This window comes from Zootoca vivipara, chromosome Z (genome assembly GCF_963506605.1).
Source record: "Zootoca vivipara chromosome Z, rZooViv1.1, whole genome shotgun sequence".
Taxonomy (NCBI): domain Eukaryota; kingdom Metazoa; phylum Chordata; class Lepidosauria; order Squamata; family Lacertidae; genus Zootoca; species Zootoca vivipara.
This window is the reverse complement of record NC_083294.1, coordinates 26641368-26669300: the sequence shown is the minus strand read 5'-3', so window position 1 is coordinate 26669300 and position 27933 is coordinate 26641368. Positions and strand designations below refer to the sequence as shown.

The following is a 27933-nucleotide window of genomic DNA, read 5'->3' as shown; positions in this document are numbered from 1 at the left end:
TGGAACAACAATTAGAAGCAAGGAACGAGCATACAATATAAGGCATACAATCGCAACTGTTTTCTGTTTACTAAGGACACATAGTATTCGAGAAAGAAGAAACAGGGCTTGGTTAATCAAACAGTTCATAGTGGACTTATTTGCATTTTTACCATCTAGGGAGGACTTGGCCCCTCCCTTGCCAAAGAATCTGGGGTGGGACCTTTGCAGGTTTTCCTTTTAACCGTTATGCTCCAGGCAGTGGAGCAGAAAGGGTCTGTTAAGGCAGCTGGGATACAAGTAGCAGCAGAACATCTATTGCATTTCAAATCCTTTTGCTTTCCTGTAAACCTCAGAGATTTAGTCAACTTTTCATCAGCATTTTTCTTCAGAAGACAGGATACACCTTTTCCTCTTTCTAAAAGAAGGAACTGTTCTGCCTGCGATCAGAAGCAACTGCTTTCAGTATCACAGTTTTTGCTACTTGACTTGTGATACATTTAGCGCAAGAATTCTTCCCCGGAATTATCCACTTTGCTTGATGATGAAGAAAAGCTTGTAAGTAGCTAGCCTGAGACTTTGCATGTAAGTTTTGATATGTTAAGAAGTAAAGGAATGTAAATGTATGTTAGCAAATTTGTTGTATAGCCTTCTAAAGGCTTCACAGTTGGGGCTAATTTGTGCAGTGGATAATGTTGCCTCTCTGTAGTTTGCTCTTGCAATATATATAAACAGACCTGTGCCATAAACCCTTCCTGTCATATGACAGCTGATATGTGAAACTCTGAGTGATGCAACAAGCAAGGTATTCATAAAGCAGAAATCTTTTCAATCTTAGCTCAATGACCAAGGCTTTCCCTATGTTTGTTTGTTTGTTTTTCTCCGTGTTATCAGAGGAGGAAGAGAAGCACATTACCAGAGCAATTATTAACTGGCATTTCTGACTGAGTTGTGATAAGACAATTGAAATGTGCACCTTTATCATGCTGGGCTCTTCATCTTGTCAAAACCATGTGAGCATCTTGGGACTTTCATGCCTAGATACAGTATCAGAATGCCTGAGATTACAACTATTAACTAGCTTCTCAGCATCTACACCATGCATTTAAGGCATTCAAATGTCACACCAAATATCACACTCAAATAACAGTCACACCTTCCCCCAGAGAAGTCAGGGAAATTGCAGCTCTCTGAACAACTCTCTGTGCACTTGACAAACTACATTTCACAGGATTATCTGAGGAAAGTTGTGACTGTTTAAAGTGGTATAATGGTGCTTTAAATGTATAGTGTCAATGTGACCCATATTGTTATGGCTTCTGCCCAACCACTCTTAATGGCTTTTCTATGCTTTAAAGCTCTGTGTCCAAGCACTTTTCTTTTTTCTTGCTTACTTTCTTTTTTGCTCTGGAGCCTTCCCCAAGAAAACCTGCTCTTTACTGCTGAATCAGAGCAAACAGCAATCTGTGGAAAACCCAAATTTCCATTTGTTGTGCTTCTACTTTAAAGACTGTGCTTTTGAGGGGAAAGTTCCAGGGTAAGAAAGAAAGAAAGAAAGAGAGAGAGAGAGAGAGAGAGAGAGAGAGAGAGAGAGAGAGAGAGAGAGAGAGAGAGAGAGAGAGAGAGAGAGCGCCCAGACACAGAGCTTTAAAGTGCAAACCTGTGTCTGGAAAGCACAGGGTGAAAGGTAAGTGTGGATAAGCCCTTATATTAAGCACCTTACCGGTCCATTGTCCAGAATGATCATGGGAACCCAGGAAGCTGTCATGATATAGAGTTAAGATTATTGGTCCCTAGCACCACCTGGAAATGCAAGGGATTGAACCTGCAAAGCTGTGACACTAGGTGTCTCCAAGACAAGACAAGAGGTGAAGTAGCTGCAGATACTTGTCAATGGATGTTTCATCAGTGAGTCTTACTAATTAGGAGATGGTTTCCTGGGAGTTGGGAATCTTGGTGTGTTTGGATGTGGTACCCATGACACTTGGTGGATCTGTTGCATAGCAGGACTGCCTTTTTGCACCAACATCTGCTCTATTTGTTGATCCACAAATGAGGCAACTGGAACAAAGCCAGTGTAAGTCTCTCTCATCCAAAGGAAACCAGGCCACTTAGAATTGGCCCAGAACTTTCCATTGACTGAGGAAGTGAGAAGCACATAACAATCTTTTCTCTCTGCATGTACCAATTGCACTAGAGCGATAATTCCCAGTGGTACTTGTTTAGCAAGCGGACTGCCATTCTTCATTTTTCTTGCTTCACATGAGACTTAACAGAGTTGCTCATAAAAAGCAAGGACATCTGTTGTTTTTCTAATAGTATTGCATCAAATAATCTCACTCAGCTGATGGAAGCAATGTTGAACAATGCCCTCTCCATGTTGTCACCTCACTACCACCCTTAAATTTGATCTGGGGGGTTCTCTAGTTCTTCTGGGCCAAATTTAGGGAGGGGTTCGAGGGATTATGGAGGTAAATCACTGAAAACAAGTTCCCAGAATTTTCAGTGAGGAGGGAGTGGTTGTTAAACAGCTCTGCAAATTGTAGCTCTGTGAGGGGAACAGGTGTCTCCTAACAACTCTTAGCACCTTTAAGAAACCACAGCTCCCAGAATTCCTTGGGGAACTGATGGCTGCTTAAAGTGGCATGATACTGCTTTAAATGTAGGTTGTGACTGTACAGTGTGTACAGGCTGCCCAGTATCTTCCTCCTGTGTGGAGGAGGTGATACAGTTTTGCCTGCATAAGCAACAACACTTGGAGAATTGGGTTGTCATTATTTTTACTGATTTCAATACTGGTTATTTAAAATTTAACATAAGGGGGAGGGATGAAAGAAGCAATGTTGGCTTCCATTACCAAGAAGAATATTCCATCAAGAAAAGATAATAATAATAATAATAATAATAATAATAATAATAATCCAACCATCCTAATTTAAATATATACATGAATATAAACTGTCCATAAATCCAAGATTAATGATTAAAATAAATCCATTCAAATTTAGAAAGAGCAGTGCAACCCGACCTTGAAGTATAAGTCTCTTTGCAACCGTAACAGCTCGTCTGTGAGTTCCTACATCATAGGAATGTAGTTTAAAAGTGTGTGAACATCAAAGATATTTCTAAAAGGAAGTTAATACAAGAAGCTGTTTCTGACCAAAAGTGAGACACCACAGGGTACTGCAACATCGTATGTTGCAATGAGACATTATCATCATTACATCACCAGAGTCTCTCTGAACCAACCATTCCTGTAAAGACACTGCTGAGTTCAGTATACCCAAAACATCTTTGTTGTGGTTGCTGAAGCAGCCTCAATTTTAAAACCAACATTAGTGTAGATTCTAATGTTGCTCCTTAAGCACTTTGAGTATTCACTTTACAACATTCCAAAAATAATTATTTTTAAAAACCAACAACTACAGGTTTAACTTTCTGTAATGTAGGGTTGCAATATTTCAAAAGGTGAAAATCCAGACAGAAAAGTTGTTGAGCTGTTTTTACAAAATCACAAAAATGGACATTTTAAAGCTATTTTTGAGGAAAATGTGGGGGGGTGGGGAGCGGCATTACTGACATGTCTGGATTTTTCCGGATATTTGGCCAATTTCTGCCAGGAAACTACTTTTGACTGCAATCTTCCAGGTATGTCCAGGAAATTCCAGACGTATGGCAACCCTATAATGATCCAATTATTCCCTCCACCAATGCAGGAGGTTCTGAAGCTGACAGTTCATAAACAGGCACCAAAAGGTGCTGTCATTGAAGATATTACCATTCAGCAATGGTTTTTTTAGTCTCTTTCTTTTTATATTTGTAGACCTTAGGAACACCAGAAATAGAAAAAGAGAGGTGCTTGGAGAATTAAGTTGGAAATAGAAAAAATGATGTCTCCTTTTAGCACTCCTATAAACATTCTGAAAATAGCAAGGATGTGGAAGGAGATGTGCAGAGGTATCATTTTGTAACACCTGGGGGCTGATTTGTTAGGGCAAATAGGGCAAATAGGCCCATCGATCTCAGTCTGTCCTGTCTGCTTTAAGCTTAAATTCTCTCCAGGGGGTGGCACTGGATGTCAACTTCCTCCTCTTAATAAAAAAATTCCTTCAGTAGCACCTTAAAGACCAACTAAGTTTATATTTTGGTATGAGCTTTCGTGTGCATGCACACTTCTTCAGATACACACAGTGTGCATGCACACGAAAGCTCATACCAAAATATAAACTTAGTTGGTCTTTAAGGTGCTACTGAAGGAATTTTTTTATTTTGCTTCGACTCAGACCAACACGGTTACCTACCTGTAACTTCCTCCTCTTAAGTTTCAGTGTTCCTCTTTTAGAGCTCAGTAGGACAAAGGCAAAACTAGAGTTAGTTGGTTCTATTTTTCATTGGCATTGCCTCCAGCTACTTTTGGTCATCTCTGCTTTCTGCGCTACCAGGGCTCATCCAAATTTCCACTTGTCCCATTCCTAGAAAGCACAGGTCCAAGAAATTTTCCACTTGTCCTGCATGTTTTCAAGGGGAAACCCACCCTTTACCCCTAAATTGGAGAAAACTCGAATTGCCATTTGCTCCGATTGAGCGCTAAAGAGCAGTTTTCCCTGGGGGAAACCAGCAGGATAAGTGGAAGTGTAAGCCCCCCCCCATCTCAATGGGTTCCAACCACCACTGCCTTTGTTGGGTGGGGGTGTGCATGTTTTTTGCATTAAAAGAGCTTTGAAGGGAAGAGGGATCTGGGTAAATAGCTTGCCATCTTTTCATCCATGGAAGCCATGTGCAGATGGTATAATGAAGTGGGATTGTGGTTGTGCCTGCTACTCCTGGACCCTTGCATTAAGTTATAGCATCCGTAAGGAGGCCAGATGTACATGGATACCCATGTCCAATGTGATGGATTGTGTGATCTGTGCATTGCAAATTATGTGGTGTAAAGATCACATCATTCCTTCCAAGCCCCTCCTTTGTGAGGGTTTATTGTGAGTTGCTGATATTCAGTTAATACAGTATATGTATTTTTGTTCTATTATGGTACAACTTTAACTGAGTTTGTAGTGCTTTTAATTTTGGTGCACTGGATGCAAAAAAATATAAAGGTAAAGGTAAAGGGACCCCTGACCATTAGGTCCAGTCGTGACCGACTCTGGGGTTGCGGCGCTCATCTCGCATTATTGGCCGAGGGAGCCGGCGTACAGCTTCCAGTCATGTGGCCAGCATGACAAAGCCGCTTCTGGCAAACCAGAGCAGCACACGGAAACACCGTTTACCTTCCCGCTGTAGCGGTACCTATTTATCTACTTGCACTTTGACATGCTTTCAAACTGCTAGGTTGGCAGGAGCTGGGACCGAACAATGGGAGCTCACCCCATCGCGGGAATTCGAACCGCCGGCCTTCTGATCTGCAAGCCCTAGGCTCTGTGGTTTAACCCACAGCACCACCAGCGTCCCACGGGTGTATAGTATAGATATAGATAAATAAGCAATGCATGCAAAATGTGTAAGGAGGTGGGGCTGGCAGGCATGATTACTTCACTCCTCATATTGATTATGCAGGGCTCTTCAGGGCATTAAAATTTGCCCAGGAAGAAATCTTTAGTACAATCCATCCCACAATTCTACCTACCTACCTACGCACACGTTTAACTCTCCCATTGAAACAGCCAATGAGACTTTAGTATGTTGAAATTTAGGCTTGAACGTGTCCTCTTTTTTGGTGATAACCGAGTGCATTTCCCCAAGGAGCAACTTAGTTCCTCAGAAGGGCATGTGAAGGGCAAGTTCCTCTTACATGAACTTAGGAAACCGTCTTACATAAAATCTGAACATTAGTCCATCTAGTTCAGTATTGTTGACACTTGGGCTTATCCTTATTCCTTTTGCCCCACTGCTTTCCCTGGGGGGGAAACCGCTCTTTAGCACTCATTCAGAGCAATCAGCAATTCAGGTTTTCTCCAGGTTGAAGTTTGCTCCAGTTTAGAGCTAAAGAGCAGGTTTTCCCTCGTAAAGGAATGGGGCAAGAAGGAAACCATTTGGATCTGTGCCTAGAAAGCATGGATCAAGTGGAAAACCGCCAGGCTGTGCTTTCTAGGCATGTGACAAGCAGAAAGGTGGACGAGCCCACTGATTGCCAGCAGCAATTGATAAGATTTCACAGAAAGGTCTTTCCACCTTATTGGCAAAAAACTGGTATAAACAATAAATCCTGGGAAGATGAATGCTCTTTGAGTTGGTGGTTCCCATGTGCGGGAGACAGGCAAGTTACCCATTCTGTATGGGAAAGTGCTCCCTCTGAAGGAGCAGATATGTAGCTTGGGCAGGGACGTAGAAAGATAGGGACAGTGGGGGCGGGCCGCCCCGAACGGCGGGCTCCAAGGGGCGCCATCACGGGCATCTGCCCTGCCTCCGGAGCGTGCGCCACGGCCCTCTGGGAGTCGCGCCCCAACCCCGGAATGCACGCCACGCCCCTCTGGGAGTCACGGTGTGCCCCCGGGAGGTGCGCCACGGCCCTGGAACATGTGCCCCGCCCCTCCGGGAAGTGCACCCCGCCCCCAGAATGGGCACCAGCCCTGCCCCCACCCCCGGTGCCAGAGCATGAAGCTCCGCCACTGAGCTTGGGGGTTCTCCTATATGTGCTCTCTGCCCACATGTCCTCTGTGTCAGGAGCACCTTTTACTATCTTTGTCTGGTTTTCCAGCTGCAGACATATTATCTGGGCATGGATAGCCTGACCACTGTAGTTTGTGGGTTGCTAATTGCAAGGCTGGATTACTGCAATGTGCTCTATGTGGGACTGCGCTTGGAACTGGTGCAGAAGCACTTGCTGGTGCAGAGTGCAGCAGCCATAATGCCAATTGGGAACATGGTCAACAATATGCTTCTGTAAAAATGATACATGGAAGAAGGAAATAATAATAATTGAGACATTGCACTACCTTTGTAACCCAAGAAAATCCTTAATAAATAAAAAATAAATTTATATATATATATATATATATATATATATATATATATATATATATATGCTTCACCTGCATTTCTGAGCCAGGTTCAGGATCCTTGTATTAATATACAAAACCCTAAATAACTTTGGTCCCATCTTAGGGACCTCCTGAAGCCTAATATCTCAACTCAATCTCTATCATCTTGTATGGGAGCAATACTGGCTGTGCACTGAGTTGGCGAGGCTCATGTGATACTGACATGAAATTGAGTTTATATGGTCATTGACCCAGCTCTGTGGAATGCTCTTCCAATACAAACTGGGCAGGTATTTTCTGCCTTGACCTTTAAACGTTTGCAGAACACATTTCTTTAGTGCCAGGCTTATGCAGGCAATTCAGGTGGGCAGTTTCCGTAATAGTTAGTTGGTGATCTGGTTGGGTTTTTTTTGTTTTTTTAAAGTTTTTTTTTTGTGTGTGTGTGTGTGTGATTGTTGTAAACCATTTTTTAAAAAATGAAATTGTATTTTTATAAGTACATACCAGGAGATGTCCCCTTCTTTGTGTGCCTCCTCCTCAAGAGGTCAGGAGGGTGGCAACACGAGAACGGGGCCTTCTCTGCAGTGGCTCCCCGTCAGTGGAAAGCTCTCCCCAGGGAGGTTTGCCAGGCGCCTTCACTATACACCTTTAGGCGCAAGGCAAAAACTTTTCTTTTTAACCAGGCCTTTGCCTGACCTGAACTACATCCTTTTTAAAATGCTGGCTCTTTTTAGGGGGTTCTATTGGGTTGTCGTTTGCATTTTGATTTTATGTATGTGATCCTTTATGTGAACCGCCCTAAGACCTTCTGGTATAGGGCAGTATAGAAATCAAATAAATAAATAAATGTCAGGGGTTGAACCTGGGACCTTCTGCATGAAAAGCAGAAAGGGGTTTATTATGGGGTGGGTGCTGATGCATGCATTTTTTTTCACAGTATCTACACAATGCCATTGACATCAGAATGTCAGCCCTCATCCTCCACATTTATTACTGATTCTCCCTTTCCTTGGAAAATCCAATAAGACATAAAATCATTGAACCCCATATCCAGCTTGCAATATCTGAATGACTTATTTTCAATATTAAGCTCCCAGCTGGAAGCTCCCAAAGTAAATTAGATAGAACAGGATAGGTAAGGAAATGTAAGTCTGAAAAGTTACTAACATGAATGAATTATCTTGAAAATATTCAAATATAAAAAATATAGTCTGATAAAGTTAAATGTAATGAATAATTATATTGTAATAGCTGGTCTGCTGGTACAAATAATGAAATCTCAGAGAAGGTTTGGGAGAAAGAGTACATTTGATGATATCAAAGATACATCTACTGAGAAACTTTTGCAAAATAACAGCTAGATGGCACATGGCAGTTGAAACAGATATGACTAGTTGGAAACGTAAACATTGTAATACAGACAGGAATGGATAGTCTGTGAAAATATCCAGTTATTCAAACGTTTGGGGTCCAGAGATTGAGGAAGATCAAGGGAAAGTGCAGCAATCTATACAACCGCATATGGGCAGAATTGGAACAGAAAAGAAGAATTATATTATTAAATGACTGATGGCAGAAAATCTATGGGCTCGTCCACACTTCTGCTTGTCCTGTTCCTTAAAAGCAGGGGTTTGAGAGCTTTCCCGCTTGTCCCACACTTTCTAGGCATAGGCCAAGCTGTTTCTCATTTGTCCCGCCACTTTCCCTGGGAAAACCCACTGTTTACCCCTTAATTGAAACAAACGTCAATCCACAGAATAAACAGCAGTAAATAGCCAGTTTTCCTGAAAGAAAGTGGTGGAATAAGCGGTGGAATAAGCAGTGTGGACGAGCCCTATAAGTTGGTCAACTCTGGGGAAGTTAGGAATACCAAAAGCAAAGGAATTTCACTACAGATTTGTATAAATAGTAAGCTATCTTTAGCTGCAATTCCTGCATTGCAGGGGGTTGGACTAGATGACTCGAGGTCCCTTCCAGCTCTACAATTCTAGGATTCTATAAAAAGGCATTATGAACATTGTTGTTGTTTAGTCATTTAGTCATGTCTGACTCTTTGTGACCCCATGGACCAGAGCACGCCAGGCACTCCTGTCTTCCACTGCCTCCCGCAGTTTGGTCAAACTCATGTTCGTAGCTTCGAGAACAGTGTCCAACCATCTCGTCCTCTGTCGTCCCCTTCTCCTAGTGCCATCAATCTTTCCCAACATTAGGGTCTTTTCCAGGGAGTCTTCTCTTCTCATGAGGTGGCCAAAGTATTGGAGCCTCAGCTTCATGATCTGTCCTTCCAGTGAGCACTCATGGCTGATTTCCTTCAGAATGGATATGTTTGATCTTCTTGCAGCCCATGGGACGCTCAAGAGTCTCCTCCAGCACCATAATTCAAAAGCATCAATTCTTCAGCGATCAGCCTTCTTTATGGTCCAGCTCTCACTTCCATACATCACTACTGGGAAAACCATAGCTTTAACTATACGGACCTTTGTCGGCAAGGTGATGTCTCTGCTTTTTAAGATCCTGTCTAGGTTTGTCATTGCTTTTCTCCCAAGAAGCAGGCGTCTTTTAATTTCGGGACTGCTGTCACCATCTGCAGTGATCAAGGAGCCCAAGAAAGCAAAATCTCTCCCTCCCTCCATTTCTTCCCCTTCTATTTGTCAGGAGGTGATGGGACCAGTGGCTATGATCTTGGTTTTTTTGATGTTGAGCTTCAGACCATATTTTGCGCTCTCCTCTTTCACCCTCACTAAAGGTTCTTTAATTCCTCCTCACTTTCTGCCATCAAGGTTGTGTCATCTGCATATCTGAGGTTGTTGATATCTCTTCCGGCAATCTTAATTCCGGTTTGGGATTAATCTAGTCCAGCCTTTTGCATGATGAATTCTGCATATGTTAAATAAGCAGGGAGACAATATACGTACTCCTTTCCCAATTTTGAACCAATCAGTTCTTCCATATCCAGTTCTAACTGTAGCTTCTTGTCCCACATAGAGATTTCTCAGGAGACAGATGAGGTGATCAGGCACTCCCATTTCTTTAAGAACTTGCCATAGTTTGCTGTGGTTGACACAGTCAAAGGCTTTTGCATAGTCAATGAAGCAGAAGTAGATGTTTTTCTGGAACTCTCTAGCTTTCTCCATAATCCAGCGCATGTTTGCTATTTGGTCTCTGGTTCCTCTGCCCCTTCGAAATCCAGCTTGCACTTCTGGGAGTTCTTGGTCCACATACTGCCTAAGCCTGCCTTGTAGAATTTTAAGCATAACCTTGCTAGCGTGTGAAATGAGCGCAATTGTGCGGTAGTTGGAGCATTATTATGAACATAACACCAGCCATAACTAGGCACCCAGTAACACCAGCATAATAAAACCAGAGGTGACTAACCTGTGACCCTGGATTATAAATTCTGTCATCCCACACCCTGGACCATTCTGGCTGGGTCTGATGAGAGTTGTAGTAGTCGAACAATGTGTGGAGAGCCCGAGGTCCATCCATCCCCCCACCGAGACAGACCCTATCTTCAATCAGTGATTACTCATTATTAGGGCAATTTGGAACTTCCATGTTTTCAGGACTCCACTGTGGCACAATACCACTGAATACCAGTTGCTGGCAGGTACACAATGAGAACAGCTATTACCTTTAACATAGTGATGGGAGGCTGGGACACCTGTAGCCCTCTGGATGATGTTGAATTATAACCAGTGCTTCTTTCTGGGGGTACTCAAAGGTACCCAATACCGATACCTTCCTCTCTCCCCCAGTGTTAAAAGTGGCACTTTTTGCAATGACTTCATTGTGAGTACTAGCACCTTTAAAAAAAAAGCACTGATTATGACTCCCATAATCCCTGACCCATTGGTCATGCTGGCTGGGACTGATGGAAGCTGGAACCCACTTTCGAGCTGAAACGTTACACACCCTCCTAGCCATTTAAGACCCTATACAGTGGTACCTCAGTTTAATAATTCATTCTGGAGGTCCGTTCTTAACCTGAAACTGTTCTTAACCTGAGGTACCACTTTAGCTAATGGGGCCTCCCGCTGCCACCATGCGATTTCTGTTCTCATCCTGAAGCAACCTGGGGTACTATTTCTGGGTTAGCGGAGTCTGTAACCTAAAGTGTCTGTAACCTGAGGTACCACTGTATGACCACAGTATCTTTATTGAAAAACTATCTGGGATAAGAAGGTGTTTGCCTTCACATTAAAACACTTCCGTTGCCCTCTCACCGCAGCCAAAGAAAAGTTAGCTGTCGTTTGTATGCTTTTTGTTATCATTACCTAGAAATTCCACTGATTTTTATGAGGCCGTAAAAATGGCCTCATATAAATGGAACCAGAGAACAGATAATGTAGAATAGCTTTCATAGCTCCACCACTGCAGATATCTAAGTTAATAGGTGCAGATAGACACCATCCCTTCTAACACTCAAAATTAATATTATTCCCAGATTCATTTGTATTCTGAGAGGACTTCCAGTTTTTATATCTGGATCATATTAAAAATAAATAAATTCATTGTTTAGGAAATGCTTTTGGGGCTCAGCAACACCAAAAATATCCTTGCACAAAATGCAGCTACAAATTAAAGAAGACGGTTTTGGAATTCCAAATTTGGAATTATATTGCTAAGCATTGACAGTCAAGTACTAAATTTTGGAATCCAGTTGTTGGCCCTAATTTTCCAATGTGGGCAACCCTAGAATATATGTACCTTTGGTTGGTTGGCTGGACAATATTAGCATCAAAATATTTGAAATCTCAGGTGAATATATTGGCTAATAAAAACAAATTTGATCCATTTTCACATGCTAAACTTACTCTGTGGGGAAACCCTACACTAAGAATTGCAAAAAAAAAAGATGGGGATATGGAAAAATTGGATGGAAGCAGGTGTATTGGCATTGCACCAACTGATAGATAGGGAAGATGGAATTTTATACTTCTGCTATTTTAAGGCAAAAATATCATCTATCAGATGCAGCCCAATGGCAATATCTTCAATTACATCATCTCATAACCAGTGTGTTTGAGCTGCCAGCCCTTTCAACTTCCGAGATACCTGAGATATTGGCGCAATTGGACAATTCATTCAAAAATAAAAAGCCAGCAATTACTTTTTATAGATTAACAATACATAAGTTCAATATAGAGACTGTAAAATATGATTGGAACTTTCATTATTACCCAGATAGTGGGAAAATGTATTAGCTTCAATACCTAAGGTGTCATTAGTTTTAAAATTAAGACTAATACGCTTTTATATGTATCTTTGTTGTTCACTTTTCCTTCTTCTTTTTCTGTATCACTTAATTTCTTTTAATGGAAATCACCTTAATGAATTATAAATATTAAAACCATCCTTCAAACACTGTGGGATCCATTGGCTGAAATCTCCACAGTGTGAGAGGTTCCACTTAATCTGGAAAATGCAGTTAGCACACAATGCTGCGCCACGGTTGCTGACAGAAGGAAGAACCTTTCCACATACTGTATAACACCTCTGTTTGGAGATCTGCACTGGTTCCCGATTTGTTTCAGGACCACATTCAAGGTGTTGCTGTTGGTATGCAAAGCCCTTCATGTGCACTTCCAGGATTGCCTTGCCCCATATGTGCCCACTTGACCCCTTTGATCTGCAAAACTAGCCCTGATACAGGTGCCACTCATTCCTCAGTTGTAAGAAATTGGTCTTTTAGTGAGGACCTACGCTTTCAAACTGCCTGCCTGTAGATGTCAGGCAGGAGCCTTCTTCGCTGCACTCTTTTCAGTGTCTGCTTAAAACATTTTGCTTATGCAAGCCTATCCACCCAGGCAGATGTTGACGTGCTTTAGCTGTTCTTGCTGCTAATTTTATTTATCTTTATTTTAATTTCTTTTCATGTTGACAGTTTTAATACTTCTTGTAAAGCGCTTAGCGGTTTTACTGCAATCAAGTGGTGTAGCAATTTTGTTAAATAAATACCCATATATATAATTTGGCTAAGTATTGTTGTGGACCAGAGTCCTGGTTTCTCTATCTATCTATCTATCTATCTATCTATCTATCTATCTATCTATATATATCTATCTATCATCTATCTATCTATCTATCTATCTATCTATCTATCTATCTATCTATCTTCTATCTTTTATGTAGGTAGACAAGAGGCATGGTTAGAGTTCAAGGAGACATTCTAGCCAATGAAGGTGCAGAGCAGGGATGGTGAGGGGTATGGCTTAGGGAGGGAATGCCGAGGGCCAGATAGAGTAGCTTGAGGGTCCACATTTGGTCCCTGTGCCTGAAGTTCTCCAACCTTGCAACAGGTGGATAGAATTAGGAAAGCTAAGTGTGTGCAAATAATATGTATAAGAGTGTGTGAGAGAGAGGAGTGGTGTTAGTACTAAGCAATAGTTATTTCCAATACATTGTTGGTAAGGCCAGGGGCAGATTGGGGGCTGTGTCAGTGGTGTGCATGCACCCAGTTCTGAGCCAAGGGGGCACTATTTCAAACCCAGGTTAGTGAGGCATTGTGCTTTGGGAGGGAAGTGTGAGGCTCTGACAGAGTCCTAGAAATCTCCTTCCTCCTTCTCAAAGACTAGTTAGCACTTTCCCAGCTTTGGGAAGGAAGTGGGAGGGCTGTAGGAACCTGCCAGAACCTTGTGTCTCCTTCCCAAAACACAGTGCCCACTTACCTGGCATTGCACAGGGCACCATGGTACTGAAGTCTGCCACTGGTAGAGCAGAGGGTCTGATCCACACATAGTGTGCTGAGCTACATCCCATTGGCACCCTGTTACTCAGACTAAGCCATGACAACAAAGACCAGAATGCTCTTCCTCTCTGAAAGTCAACTAAAATTTGCTTCTATAGATATAAATTAGCATGTGGAGATTTTATGCAAAATTGTGTCATGAGCATGCACCCCAAGTCTTTCAAGTACTTAGCTATGAGCTGTTCAGCACTGGAGCCAACTGCCCCTGGGAGGTGTTAAGCCTTCACTGGAGGAATTTAAGGAGATGTTGGACCATCTGCCAGGGATGACGTAGCTGCATCTTGAATTGCAGGTCCTGCACTGAGCAAAGGGCTAGGGTTGGTTGATTTCCAAGATCCATCCCTTTGTGAAAATAGGGTTGCCATATTTTGAAGAGCAAAAAATAGGACACATTTGCCAACTTCTACTTTTAACTATTGATTGCTGTGCCGACTCTCAAGAGGACATATGGCAACCACTATTTCCAGGACGTAGGTATTCATGCATCTGCCTCAGAGGCCATCACATGAATTCATTCATTCAGACAAGATTTAGGTGTGGAAAATGAAGCAACTAGCATAGGTCCAAACCTGATGACTTACAGGTTATTTACAACTCTCTAATTCTATATTGGCCACCCAGACAAAGATGCACAGACCATGCCTTCATTTGTTGGGAAGCACTTTGAGAAACAGAATTACTCTCTAGTGGAGAATTGCTCCACCTTTGAACAGCTGCATATGAACTTCCTGAGTGGGGAAAATGAGAACCATCTCAGGCACAGGTGCCTAGTGCCTATTGGGATTGCTAAAATGCCAAGAGTAGGCGGAGCCAGAGCCAAAGACAGGCAGGCCCAACTAATCCTAGTGAATTGTCGCTATCCATAAAGGCTGGCTACATAAAGACTACGGAGGAGGATGAAGCTGGCAGGCAGTACTGGACTGGTTGTAGATAAGGCAAGCAGGTGGGTGAAACTTGCTGAGGACTAACTGAGGTGTCCCATTCACCCTAATGGATCAGCCTCCACTGCCAGGTAATGGCTCTTCAGGGTGACTTGCATAGAAGAAGAGACAAGTTTTTAGTCCATTTATCAGTTCTGGCTGCACCCTTTCCTGTTCCTACTCTCCCACTTCTAAAATTCCTTCCATGTCATATCCCTCTTCTCCTCTCAGAAAGCCTGTTAACCTTTGCACAGCCTGTCCTGCTTGCAAATTTGTAGGCTGATTGGGAAGAGGTTTCAGAGAGTGCTCAACTTCTGTGGAATCCCAGGGGCAAAGTGCACATAGCCTACTGAGAGGATGCTTGAAAAGCCTCTGATATATGATTCAGCTTCTATGTTTGTTGGATCAAGGCCACCAAAGACATAAACAGAAACTGAATTTCACATCATAGGCATGGACAGTTATAGACATGGGAGGAGGCTAGGCATGTTTCTGGGCATGCTTTTCTACTGAAAGGATTTACAGTTGTTGCAAGTTATTTTCTCAAGTAAACATTTTCAAGAACGGTTCCAGGGACATTTCCCTCCCTCTGTCATTTTGGCCAGAACTTTGCATACCTTGAGCCACAGAACCACTATCCCAACATGGGCATCACTGCAGCTTACCTGAATGGGGCTTAAGTGGGACAGAATGGGGTAATCTCAAATCATGCAGCTGATCCAGTAGGAGCACTGGATTGTATGCACCAGTGCGTCCACACTGGACCCAACTTCTCACCTGGCTGTCACCTCTCTCCCACTCCCCAGCTCAGTTCAATCTAATATTTATATTAAAAGTCACTTTGACCACCCATAAAGATGGTACTTTTTTATTGTTCTGCTCTAAGTTATAATTCTTCTCCTTCGTTTCTATTCTTTGTAGATATCACCAAAAACTTTATTATTAACCACTGGTATGAAAATGGTTTTAGCTTCATTGTAAAATATATTTTACAATATTTAACAAAAGGGACGTGGGTGGCGCTGTGATCTAAACCACAAAGCCTAGACTAGGGCTTGCTGATCAGAAGGTCGGCGGTTCGAATCCCCACGATAGGGTGAGCTCCCGTTGCTCGGACTTCCGGTCTGCCGCCATCAGCCGCCGGCGGGGTTCGTTTCGGTCTCCGAGACACCCGCCGCTACCGGGGAGGGGGAGAGTCGCGCGGGCGCCGCGACCTCCCGGAGAATCCCCAGATTGAGCGTTCTGGGGGCTGATACCCAGCAGTGCTCCAAAAAAAGCCATGGAAACCGCCCGGAGAGCCCCCGTCGGAGCCTCCGAGAGCAGGCTGTACATGGCGGAGCCTTGGGTCCATTGCTACCCCGGTAGCGGGAAGCTCCGAGCCGGAGACAGAGGAGCGGCAGATACCTTCAAATTAAGATCTGGACTGTGAGTAAGATAATTCAATTTGGTTTTTAAAAGAAGAATTTGGACTTGGGAGGGGAATAAAAAACGGAGGTCGTTCCCCCCCCTACCCGGAAGGCTGTGCCACAACTAACTTGCCTGCAGCCGATTGAAGAGAAGGGGTGCGGATCCCCCTGAAAATTGAACTTGTATCCCCCCTTAGAAGGCAGAACTAAGGGGGGGGGAATATATACATTTTAGACTGTGTTGGTTAATTTGATATTGTGATCAAGAACCCCCCTCCCGGAAACCGGGGGCAGGAGCCTAAAGCCGCGACCAGTTGATAATATAAGGATTTATAAAGAGTAATTGTTGCGATTCTGTGATCTCTCTTTTTTGGATTACATTTTGGACTACATTTAAGTTGATTGTTTGAATTATAAATGACAAATATGGTTGGAAACAAACAAAGGAATTAGTTTGGACACTACAGCACCATCTCTGGCGGATCAGGTTATAATTCCCACGGGAACATAGAAGGACAAAGAAGGCTGCCAGCCAAAACAACCCGCTTGCAAATGGAGGAGGTTGAGCTGCAACATATTTTAGACTTTATTAGAGAAATGACAGAGGAAGTACGTTATGGCAAAGTTAACATCCAGACTTTAAAAGAAGACCAACAACAGATATCCCCAACGGAAATTTTAGAAATGGAAGAAGAAGAAGAAATCATTGAACAACGGACTGAAAATAAGGAGCAATGGACTGAGAAATCAATGCAACCTGTGAGAGAGGAAGCATTGACCACCTACGTGATTTTGGATGCTAAGGACCAAGATGGACTCTGGGACCTGGTCTGCCCAGTGAGAGAGGGCGACCAGATCCCAGATAGAAACAAAGGAACTGAGGAGGGAGGAAAGAGTCTGGCCATTGCCCCCCCAGTGAGAGTGAGGGGACGCAGACCAGACAGAGGATTGGAAATAGGGGATACTGGAAATAAAGATGAGGGTGGGAGGCTGGTGGAAGAATTAAAACAACAGAAGGGGAAGAAGGAGGAATGGGGTGGTTTAGAATGGCTAAGAGTGGGTGTGGGGTAAAGAAGGAATATAAAGTAGATGAATGGATGGATCAAAAGGCTTGAAATTGGACAGTATGAAGACGCTGGCCGGGGAAAAGGGGAAACTGCTACCTGGGGAGGGAGGGGGTGGGATTTGAGGTTTAGCTATAAGATTGGATAGAATTTGAATCAGGAAATAGTTTATCTTTTTAGGGGGAAATTATAGGCTAAAGGAAATTATTAGAAATAGTTAAAAGTAATGTAGTTTAAAATTTAATAGAAATTGTTGTGTGGGGTAAAAAAAAGAAGTTGTGAAATTTGATACGGAATAGACCCGGGAGGGGAGGGACGGGGAAGTCGGGGACAAGATATTGTTAGAGATATTATTTTTCTTTTTTCTCTTTTTTTCTTTTTGTGCTTTTTCTTTTGTTTTTCTTAATATTTCTTTTCTATTTTTTAAGCTTTTGTATTTTTGTGTGGTATTTTTTTTTATTGTAAAAATTCCAATAAATATAATTATATATATAAAAAAAAGGGTGAGCTCCCGTTGCTCATTCCCTGCTCCTGCCAACCTAGCAGTTCGAAAGCACGTCAAAGTGCAAGCAGATAAATAGGTACCGCTACATCGGGAAGGTAAACGCCATTTCCATGTGCTGCTCTGGTTCGCCAGAAGCGGCTTTGTCATGCTGGCCACATGACTCGGAAGCAGTACGCTGGCTCCCTCGGCCAGTAAAGCGAGATGAGCACCGCAACCCCAGAGTAGTCCGCGACTGGACCTAATTGTCAGGGGTCCCTTTACCCTTTATATTTAAAAGATATTTATTACACTCTGCTTCAAAGTGAAGACCACAGCAGGTTTATATCAGAGATTAAAACTAAGTTACAAAAATAAAATCGGGCTGCAGATAATAATAATGACAAAATGATATCAGTTAACAAGTTGAAATTAACTAGCAGAAATAAATTATGATATGGTAAAATGCTCCACTTAGTGGAGCCAGAAAGGTTTTAAAACTACCAGGAAATGTTTTGTAGGGTTTTTTTCTAGACAAGTTCCTGATAAAAACTAGGGTGGTTTATGCAAATTTACTGAATCTCAGACTTAATTTCAGTCAGATCTTGTCACAGTTCAGACCTGTATCATTTTAACAGCCCCAGGACTCAGCTGGGGGTGGGGGGCATCTGTCCTACTTTACATAAGACCATAGGAGGCTGCTATAGACCATGTTAGACTTTGGGTCCATCTAGTTTAGTATTGTCTACACTGACTGGCAGAAGCTGTCCAGGATTTCAGACAGGGTTCTCCTGGCCCTACCTGGAGATGTCAGGGATTTAACTGTGGGGTCTTCTGCATGCAAAGCAGGTGCTCTACCACTGAGCTATGCTCCTTTCCCCTACGTCAGAGACAGCAATACTCTGGAACGGCTGTCAAAGTCCAGGTCCAAATATAAAGAACCCTAAATAATGAGAACACAAGCCTTGAAGTTGCCCATCACTGGAATAGCAAACCAAGTAGGGACTCAGCTCACCTGGCTACAGCCTTCCTCAGCCCAAGCAGGGTATGATACAATCCCATTGAGCCTCTGCATGACCCCCCGCCCACTCAAGATTTCTAGGATTGGGCGGATGATCTTTCAGACCAAATGATATGACTTCTAGGGGAGAATGCCTAGGTTTCAGCACCACTCCTTTTCTAAGTTATGCTCTGGGTATCCTCCAAGAAATGCACAACCACAATCAGAAACAGTAATTCCGGCGAGGAATTCCCTGGTTGCATTGTGGTCAGAGCAATTGTTTCCTCTCTTTCAAAAGAGTAGAACTTGGGGCTTCTCCAATGAAACTGGCAATAGGCCTGCAGGCAGATTTTCATTTTACTTTTAGTGGAAGATTTAAGGGTACACACTCTGAAATTTTGCAACAACGCCGCTCCAGACATCCTTTTTTTTTTTACTGCATACTCATGATGACTTGTGTTCATGATGCAACCCTGCTTTCAATACTGTTTGTGCTTGCAAAGGTTTTGGGTTATTCACACTGCCTAATTTCCAGCCAATCCATATAATATAACTTCCTGCAGAAATCCCATAACTTTTTATATCACAAACAAGAGGTTAGCCGCCTGAGGCAAAACAGGAAGGCGCTGCCCTGCCTCTGCTGAAGCCTCACGTACTGGGGTTGTGCAATGGTGGCTTCTGGTGAGGTCTCATGAGATTTCCACAAGACCTTGCCAGAAGCTGCTGCCATGCCACCCCAGTGGCTGCAAGGGCGGGGTGTCCCCATGGAATCCCGCCACCCAAGGTGACTGCTTCAGTACTCCTCACCGGCCAAAAACATTCTGATTTATTTCTGATCTGATCTGGTTGTGCTATAGCCTCTCCAGGCTGTAATCATAGAATTGTGAAGTTGGAAGGGATCCTGAGGATCTTCTAGTCCAACCTCCTGCAATGCAGGAATACACCGCTGTCCCATAAACCTGCAACCTGCTATCAAACCTGCAACCTTGGCATTATGAGCACCACCCTCTAAACAACTGAGCTATCAGTAGTAGCATTGGGGAAGCATCACAGAACAAACTAAAGCAAAATAAATCCACTACCAGTGCACTATCATTATGTCAAGAACATGTTGCAGAATTCTCCTGCAATAAAACACCAGTCTGGAAGGGCCCAAAGTGGTGGTGCATAATTAATAATAATAATTTATTATTTATACCCTGCCCATCTGGCTGGGTTTCCCCAGCCACTCTGGACGGCTTCCAACTGAATATTAAAAAAAACAGTACAACATCAAACATTAAAAACTTCCCTAAACAGGGCTGCCTTCAATTGTCTTCTAAAAGTAAAATAGTTGCTTATTGCCTTGAGGGGGGGAGGGCGTTCCACAGGACGGGTGCCACTATCGAGAAGGCCCTCTGTCTGGTTCCCTGTAACCTCACTTCTCGCAATGAGGGAACCAACAGAAGGCTCTCGGTGCCAGATCTCAGTGTCCAGGCTGAATCAGGCCTGGCTCTAGGTGCAGTCCTGGTGGTGCAGGGCACCAGGGTGCCGGGCCGGCAGGGGAGGCGCTGCGCGCTGCGAGGGCAGGGGCGCCAGAGAGATCTCCGCGCCTCAGCGCCAGGCGCCCGACCTGCTCGAGACAGCCATGGGCTGAATGATGGGGGTGGAGACGCTCCTTCAGGTATACAGGACCGAGGCCGTTTAGGGCTTTAAAGGTCAGTACCAACACTTTGAATCATGCTCGGAAACGTACTGGGAGCCAGTGTAGATCTCTCAGGACCGGTGTTATGTGGTCCCGGTGGCCACTCCCAGTCTAGCTGCCGCATTCTGGATTAATTGCAGTTTCCGGGTCACCTTCAAAGGTAGCCCCACGTAGAGTGCATTGCAGTAGTCCAAGCAGGAGATAACCAGAGCATGCACCACTCTGACAAGACAGTCTGCGGGCAGGTAGGATCTCAGCCTTCATACCAGATAGAGCTGGTAGACAGCCACCCTGGACACAGAATTAACCTGTGCCTCCATGGACAGCTGTGAGTCCAAAATGACTCCCAGGCTGCACACCTGGTCCTTCAGGGGCAGCAATTCTGCCCACACTTACCTGGGGGGGGGAATCCCATTGAACTTGATTGGACATACTTCTGAGTAAGCCTGTACAGGATCACTATTTTCATTTCCCCAAGTAGCATAACAATTACTGTAGAAATAAATACCTTGAGCCGTGTCTAAGTAGATACACCCTTACTTCTAATGGCAGCTTGTGGTTTTGGTTTGGCGTCTGCCTCTGCAAGCCTTCATCTGATTTCTTTGAAATGGTGCATAAAGTCCGGAGTAAGTGGGGGGGGGAGGTATTGGCAGTGCCATATTTCTATGAAAAATGTCGCTACACACTGTGCCCACCATCTCCCCCACCATCCTGTCGCCGTTTGCTTGCACTCCCTCTGCCACCATCCCACCACCACTGCTTGTTCACCTCCTCCCTCTCTTCCCCTGCTTCCCCCCTGTTTCGACCACCACCACTTCCCAGAGCCTCTCAGAGCTGCTTGGGTGCGACCCTTTTACAATTGCCAAAGCACCTTCCAGGAAGGTGCCTGGCAACCATAAAAAGGTCGTGCCAAAGCACCTCTGCTCCCTTTCTGTGATGTTTTTAGATCACTTCCAGGTTCACTGTGGTGTGCACGTTTGCGCACATATCAGACACACCTAAAATAGTTTCTGCATGTATCAGTAATAAGAGGGTCAATGGTCTCAGGTTGCGCAGTCTAAAAGGCTCAACATAAAAGAAATGGAAATTGGGAGAGAGGAGGAAAAATGAATATTAAGGGAACCAGCTCTTAGTTACAAAATTCTTATAAGTGTTCTGTCTGGCAAGGGGTAAAGGAGTAAGCTCTTTGGTGCTGGCACTTTTTGGCCAATAGCTGGGCCCAGGCTGATTTCCCCCTTGCTGTGATATTCTTCCTGGGAGGCAGGGGGTTTAACTCCCCAGCGGCCTTCACCCCCTGAACGATGGCACAGGCCAGTGTGTTCTGATTTTCAGCTCTGCAATCCCAACTGGTGCACATGGATAACAGGTTTCCAATAAAGCCTTAAACATCTTTATGCAGAAGTGAGTCCTGCTATTTTCAATGCAGCTTACTCCCCCCCCCCACGCGCCCGCCCGCCCCCGGCAAGTAAACTGTGTGGTAGAAAAATAATAATCTGTGCACAAGGCAAAATCAGACACCGTTTTATCTGTTTTCCGTGTTATCAGATTCCCAGTTTGGCAGTGCAGGAGAGCTAGCTGCTAGTATTAAAGCCTTCCCAACAGAGCCAGCCACTCGCAGTAAAAGGAAACAGTAAGTTCTTTTCATTGGTAAAGCACTCCTCTCTTTAAACAGGATCGCCCCCTTCTGGTAATCACATTGTCTGCCATGCCAACAGAAATAGTGAATAGGCAGATAACTGCGCAGGATACAAGGCTGAATGCATGAGCTTCTGTCCAGGGAATCTTCTGGGATAGATGAATCTGTAAGTTCTGGCCTCTGTCGCTTTAAAATTCTCTCAATTTCACATTCTTCCATTCTCAAGGTTTTTTTTGCAAATCATACTTTCCCTAATACAATGCATTTTTGAAAGTTAAAGTGTCTGTTGTTAATACACGCTTTCCCCTATTTTTGTACATTTTGCGTTTAAAGCTCTGCATTGCAAAATTGTTGTTGTTGTTGTTTAGTCGTTTAGTCGTGTCCGACTCTTCGTGACCCCATGGACCATAGCACGCCAGGCACTCCTGTCTTCCACTGCCTCCCGCAGTTTGGTCAAACTCATGTTCGTAGCTTCGAGAACACTGTCCAACCATCTCGTCCTCTGTCGTTCCCTTCTCCTAGTGCCCTCCATCTTTCCCAACTTCAAGGTCTTTTCCAAGGATTCTTCTCTTCTCATGAGGTGGCCAAAGTATTGGAGCCTCAGCTTCACGATCTGTCCTTTCAGTGAGCACTCAGGGCTGATTTCCTTAAGAATGGATAGGTTTGATCTTCTTGCAGTCCATGGGACTCTCAAGAGTCTCCTCCAGCACCATAATTCAAAAGCATCAATTCTTCGGCGATCAGCCTTCTTTATGGTCCAGCTCTCACTTCCACACATCACTACTGGGAAAACCATAGCTTTAACTATACAGACCTTTGTATGCAAGGTGATGTCTCTGCTTTTTAAGATGCTGTCTAGGTTTGTCATTGCTTTTCTCCCAAGAAGCAGGCGTCTTTTAATTTCGTGACTGCTGTCACCATCTGCAAATTCTGGTGGATAGCTGTGCTTCACTTTGTGTAGTTTAAAAACTATTTCTTTAAGGAAATGTGAATTCTGTAGGTTTCCATTAAAATGTAAAAAAATTCCCTTTCCCAGCATGTTGGACAACTGCTCAAACTCGCTTAGCAGATTTCCAGCTCAAAACAAAACCAACATTGCTATAATTCACTGGTCCAAAAGCAGGTTTCAAAGAGCAATTCCCCTTATTCAGCCCTGCCCTGTGACCATTCATCTATATATATATAAATGTAAAAAGGGCATGTGAATGTGTTTCCACTTTTCACCGAAACCGCTTGACCGATAGCGTTCAAATTTGCACACAACGTCCCATGCTAATGTGAGAGGAAGCATATACCGTTTGTGTAGACAGATGTCACACCTGCACAATGTAAAAAACCCCAAAAACCATGTTTCAGAACACACAACTCACCCCCAAGTGCATGCTGGGGAAAAGAAGCCAGAAGAGGTTGCAAAACAGCACCCTCTAGCGGCGGCTACACTGCTACCGCAACTATAAAACCTTCGCCCTCTATCGGCGGCTACACTAATACTGCAGCTAGAAAACCTTCCCTCTCCACAGCACCTCGGCTCGCCTTTACAGACTAGGCCGAACTAGCCTGAATGGAGGTGGGGACTCACATGGGTGTGTGTTGGGGGAGGGGGGGACAGAATAGGTCATGGGTCAGGACAGGGTGGGGGGAATCACAGGGATGAACCGGGGGTGGGTGGGGAGGCGGAATAGGTTATGAGTCAGGACAAGGTGGGGGAAACCACAGGGCTGAGCCAGGGGGTGGGGGGGAGATGGGATGCGTCATGGATTGGGACAGGGTGGGGGGAAACACAGGGATGAGCCACAGCAACACGTGGCCGGGCCAGCTAGTCATCAATAAAATGCCTGAATTTTGTTCAGTTAATTATAATCTGTCAAGTAAATACAGACACCTTCACATATTACAGAAGCAATAGTTTGAAATGGAAGACTAAGATTCATTTTGAATTAAATGTCTTCTCCACACATGGAAGAAAATGCTTCTTTTAAGGTGGAGCTTGTACAAGGACATGTGCTCAAGTAATTAGAATTATTTTAATTTGCTGCATTTTCTTAAGTGCAACAATTAAACGAAGGGGGTACCTTTTGAAATCACCAGATGTTTAACTGATTGATAGATCTGATTATTCAGCTTGATATTGAATAATGGTTTCACAATTCTCCCTAACTACTTCACATCCAGAGGTCACTGAAATAATGTCTCTACCAGCTTGCTCAAATAACTGATGTCTCAGATCCGATTATTAATTTGCAGCTTACTGGCTCACTGGGAGCCCTGTAAAGCCATCTCTTTCACTTTCACTTTTGCAGTTGCAAAAGTTGTATAAAATCACCACAATAATACTGTTTCCTTTTCCTTTCCTTTCCTTTCCTCCAACCCCCATGTTTGCACTACAGGATCTGAGTTCAATTTGATGACTCGTGGCGAAAATATGCAGAGCAACGTGACGACATGCAGTGCCACCATTGATGATTTCCGGAATCAAGTGTACACTACAACGTACTCTATAATCTCGGTGTTCGGCTTATTAGGAAATGGCTTTGTGCTGTGTGTCCTTATAAGAACATTCCAGGAGAAAACAGCCTTCCAGATATACATGGTCAACCTTGCTACTTCAGACCTGTTGTTTGTGTGCACACTGCCTCTGCGGGTGGTGTACTATGTCCACAAGGGAGACTGGTTCTTTGGTGACTTCCTATGCCGGATCAGCTCCTACGCCATGTACGTCAACTTGTACTGCAGCATCATGTTCATGACGGCCATGAGCTTCTTCCGCTGCATTGCCATTGTTTTCCCCATGCAGAACCTCAGGTTTGTAACTCGGAAGAAAGCCGTGCTGGTATGCGGGGCCATTTGGATCTTCGTGATACTGACAAGTGTGCCATTTCTGCTGAGTGGCTCATACCTGGACAGTTCGAGCAACAAGACTAAGTGCTTTGAGCCCCCACCAATAGATCAGATGCTGAAACTGGTGGTCCTCCATTATATTGCATTATTTATTGGCTTCATCATTCCCGTCACCACCATCGCCGCCTGCTACACCATGATCATAAGAACCTTGCTGAAAAATTCCCTGCAAAAAAAAGAAGCAGCCCACCGAAAAGCCATCTGGATGATTGTCATTGTCACCTTGACCTTCCTCTTGAGCTTTGCTCCCTATCATGTCCAACGCACCGTCCACATTCATTTCATGATGAAAGGGGGTTCACGTTGTGAGGATATCCTTTACATGCAGAAATCTGTGGTGATAACGCTTTCCCTGGCAGCTTTCAATTGCTGCTTCGACCCGCTTCTCTATTTCTTCTCTGGAGGCAACTTTCGCAAAAGGCTTTCTACCTTCCGAAAGGGCTCAGCCTCCAGTGTGTCACAGGCACACAAGTTCAAGATGTCCTTAAAGAACTTTGAGGAGGAGCCAGCTAATGGGAAGGCACGAGAAGAGATGGGCTTATAGACTTTGCAGAAGCTCCAAAAAAGTTCTGTACAGGGTGGGAACCCAAAAAAGCTGGCACACTGCTAACTCTTAAGTTATGAACATGATGGTGCAAGGCAACCTGGAACTGGCATGACCTCTGGAGTCATTCAGATACCTCTGCAGCAGTCATACCCTCTGAGGTGCATTATCCCATGTGTGTTGGTGGTTTAGTAGATGTGCGGGATGATTTGTCATATTTATTTGCCACATTTATGTCCCACCTTTTCTCCAAGCTCAAGGAAGTGTACATGGTTCTCTCTCCTCCTTCTATTTTATCTACAGAGCAAACCTCCAAGGTAGATTGGGCTGAAAGATAGTGGCTATCTCACAGTTGCCCAGTAATTGTGCATTGCAAGTAAGCAATCAATCAATACATCAATACATCCATCCATCCAGGACTGCTTGTGCACAAGCATTTGTGTCCTTCACAACTTGACTTGCAAACAAGTGGTCTTGTGGAGGCAATGCTAAAGAGTAAACAATGACTAAATACTGCTTGTTGTAAGATAAAGGAACACACAGCACTTTTGAAGCACATACACACACACACCCCAAAAATCTGGTCACTGTAGTTTACCCCTCACTGAGTTACAGTTCCCAGTAACACTTAACCAACCACAAGATTCTTTCCAAATTAAGAGAAATGAATTAATTTTTAAGTGTTGCAAAGTCACTATCCCATCCTAGTGATCTGATTCGCAGAAAGTGCATAGCTATAACTGGGTAAAGGAGGGTGAAGGTCCTCCGGAGAATGGGAAAGGGAATAGGTATAGGAACCTAGGACCCCTAAGTGCTCTCCACCACTTATGACTCCTATGAACAGGCATTCAGGAACACAGTGCCATCATGGTTAGTAGTCATTGATAGCCTTGTCCTCCATGAAATTCTCTAATCCTCTTCTGAAGCCATCTAGATCGGTGACCATCACTACCCTAAATATGTGCTGTGTGAAGAAGTACAGTGGTACCTCGGTTTACAAACTTAATCTGTTCCAGAAGTCTGTTCTTAAACCAAAACCATTCTTAAACCGAGGCGCCCTTTCCCTAATGAGGCCTCCCGCCACCAGTGCCCTTCAACCGTTCGGATTCCATTCTTAGACTGAGGTAAAGTTCTCAAACCAAGACACTATTTCCAGGTTTGCGGAATTTGTAAACCAAATCATTCTTAAACCAGACTGTTCTTAAACCGAGGTACCACTGTACTTTGTTTCAGAGGTGCCATCTTTCAAGATGATTGAGGGGGCCCGATGTGATGTCCTGGCGTCATGCATGTGACACCGCAAGTAGTCAGCGGGCAGAGCCAAATGCCCTCTGAACACTGAGGGGAACTGGATACACACACCAGTTTTAATCCCACCTTCCAGTGTACTTAGTATAAGATGCAAAGGACTTAAGTGGGGAACCTTTGGCCCTCCAAATGTTACTGAACTGCAGCTCCCAACATCCCTGGCCATTGGCCATGCTTGCTGGGGTTGATGGGAGTTGTGGTTCAACACCACCCAGAGGGCTAAACGTTCTCCACACCTGGCTTCGGTAATCCAGTTTCCTCTTCTCACTTTCTTTCCCCTCCCTTTCAACAGGCACTTTGACATTCCATTATATCCTGGAGGCTCACAGAGCTTTCTCAGGTCATCAGTTTGTTTGTTTTAAAATGTTCTTATTAAATTTTAATTTAACAAATGTATACGCTTCTGCATATCTAGAATTTCCACCGAGTATGTAAGATCCACTGTCTTATTTCTTGAGTTGGTGTCAATGAGACTGCTTGCCAAGAAACTGATTAAACTGACTTACATTGTATATCAGGGCCGGCCCACCCATCAGGCAAGTTGATGTGACTGCAGATCCTCATCTCAATATTTCCCCCCCTCCTTGTTCCAGATGTAGATTTCCCTGGTGGGGAGGGGGGGTGCCATTTTGGGGGTCCATCTCAGGTGCCAAAATGTCTTGGTCTAGCCCTGGCTGAAATGCATGCACTATCTCCAAGCAGGTACCACAAAGCTATAGTGAGCTCTGATACTGGTGCAGAACTGAGACCTGGGAGGGCATGTTTAGAGTTTTGAGCTAAGACCAAGGAGGCTCATGTAAGAACATAGAATCACACAATCAGACCTTAGGTCCATCTAGTTAAGTTGTTGTTTAGTCGTTTAGTCATGTCCGACTCTTTGTGACCCCATGGACCATAGCACGCCAGGCACTCCTGTCTTCCACTGCCTCCCACAGTTTGGTCAAACTCAATCTAGTTAAGTATTGTCCCGCAAAGAACTCTGCAGGCTATAGTTTGTTATAGTTTACTAGGGATTGTAAAGTCTGTGAGGGGTGAACTAAAGTGCCCACAATTCCGTAAGGGAATGTATGCACTTCAAATGTGCTTTAGTTATAGTGTGCCCTAAACCTAGTCTGAAACCCTGAAAAGCTTCTGCCAATCAGTGCCGATAATGCAAAGATAAATGAGCTATGTTTGAATCCTCTTTCCACACCCAAAGTTTAGTTGGCAAGGTTCTGCAGAATTTTCAGCATCCTTGTAAAATCTCAAGAGAGAGCAGGGGAGGAAAATGTCAGAGTGACCTAAATCT

General features: G+C 44.0%; 1 protein-coding gene across 2 annotated transcripts; it reads left to right on the top strand.

Annotated features, from left to right (window-relative positions):
- The first annotated feature begins 257 nt into the window (after positions 1–257).
- CYSLTR1 (cysteinyl leukotriene receptor 1) lies at positions 258–27933 on the top strand. Of its 2 annotated transcripts, none has more exons than XM_035102076.2 (2): positions 258–537; positions 24283–27933. In XM_035102076.2, the coding sequence occupies exon 2, from the start codon at positions 24300–24302 to the stop codon at positions 25335–25337; it is 1038 nt and encodes a 345-aa protein (XP_034957967.1). In that variant the 5' UTR covers positions 258–537; positions 24283–24299; the 3' UTR covers positions 25338–27933. The 2 variants fall into 2 exon arrangements, with proteins under 2 accessions (XP_034957967.1, XP_034957969.1); XM_035102078.2 differs by having other exon boundaries at positions 258–564.

Bases quoted from the DNA above. Each gene is read 5' to 3' on its own strand.
- CYSLTR1 (XM_035102076.2), top strand. From the start codon at position 24,300: ATGACTCGTGGCGAAAATATGCAGAGCAACGTGACGACATGCAGTGCC.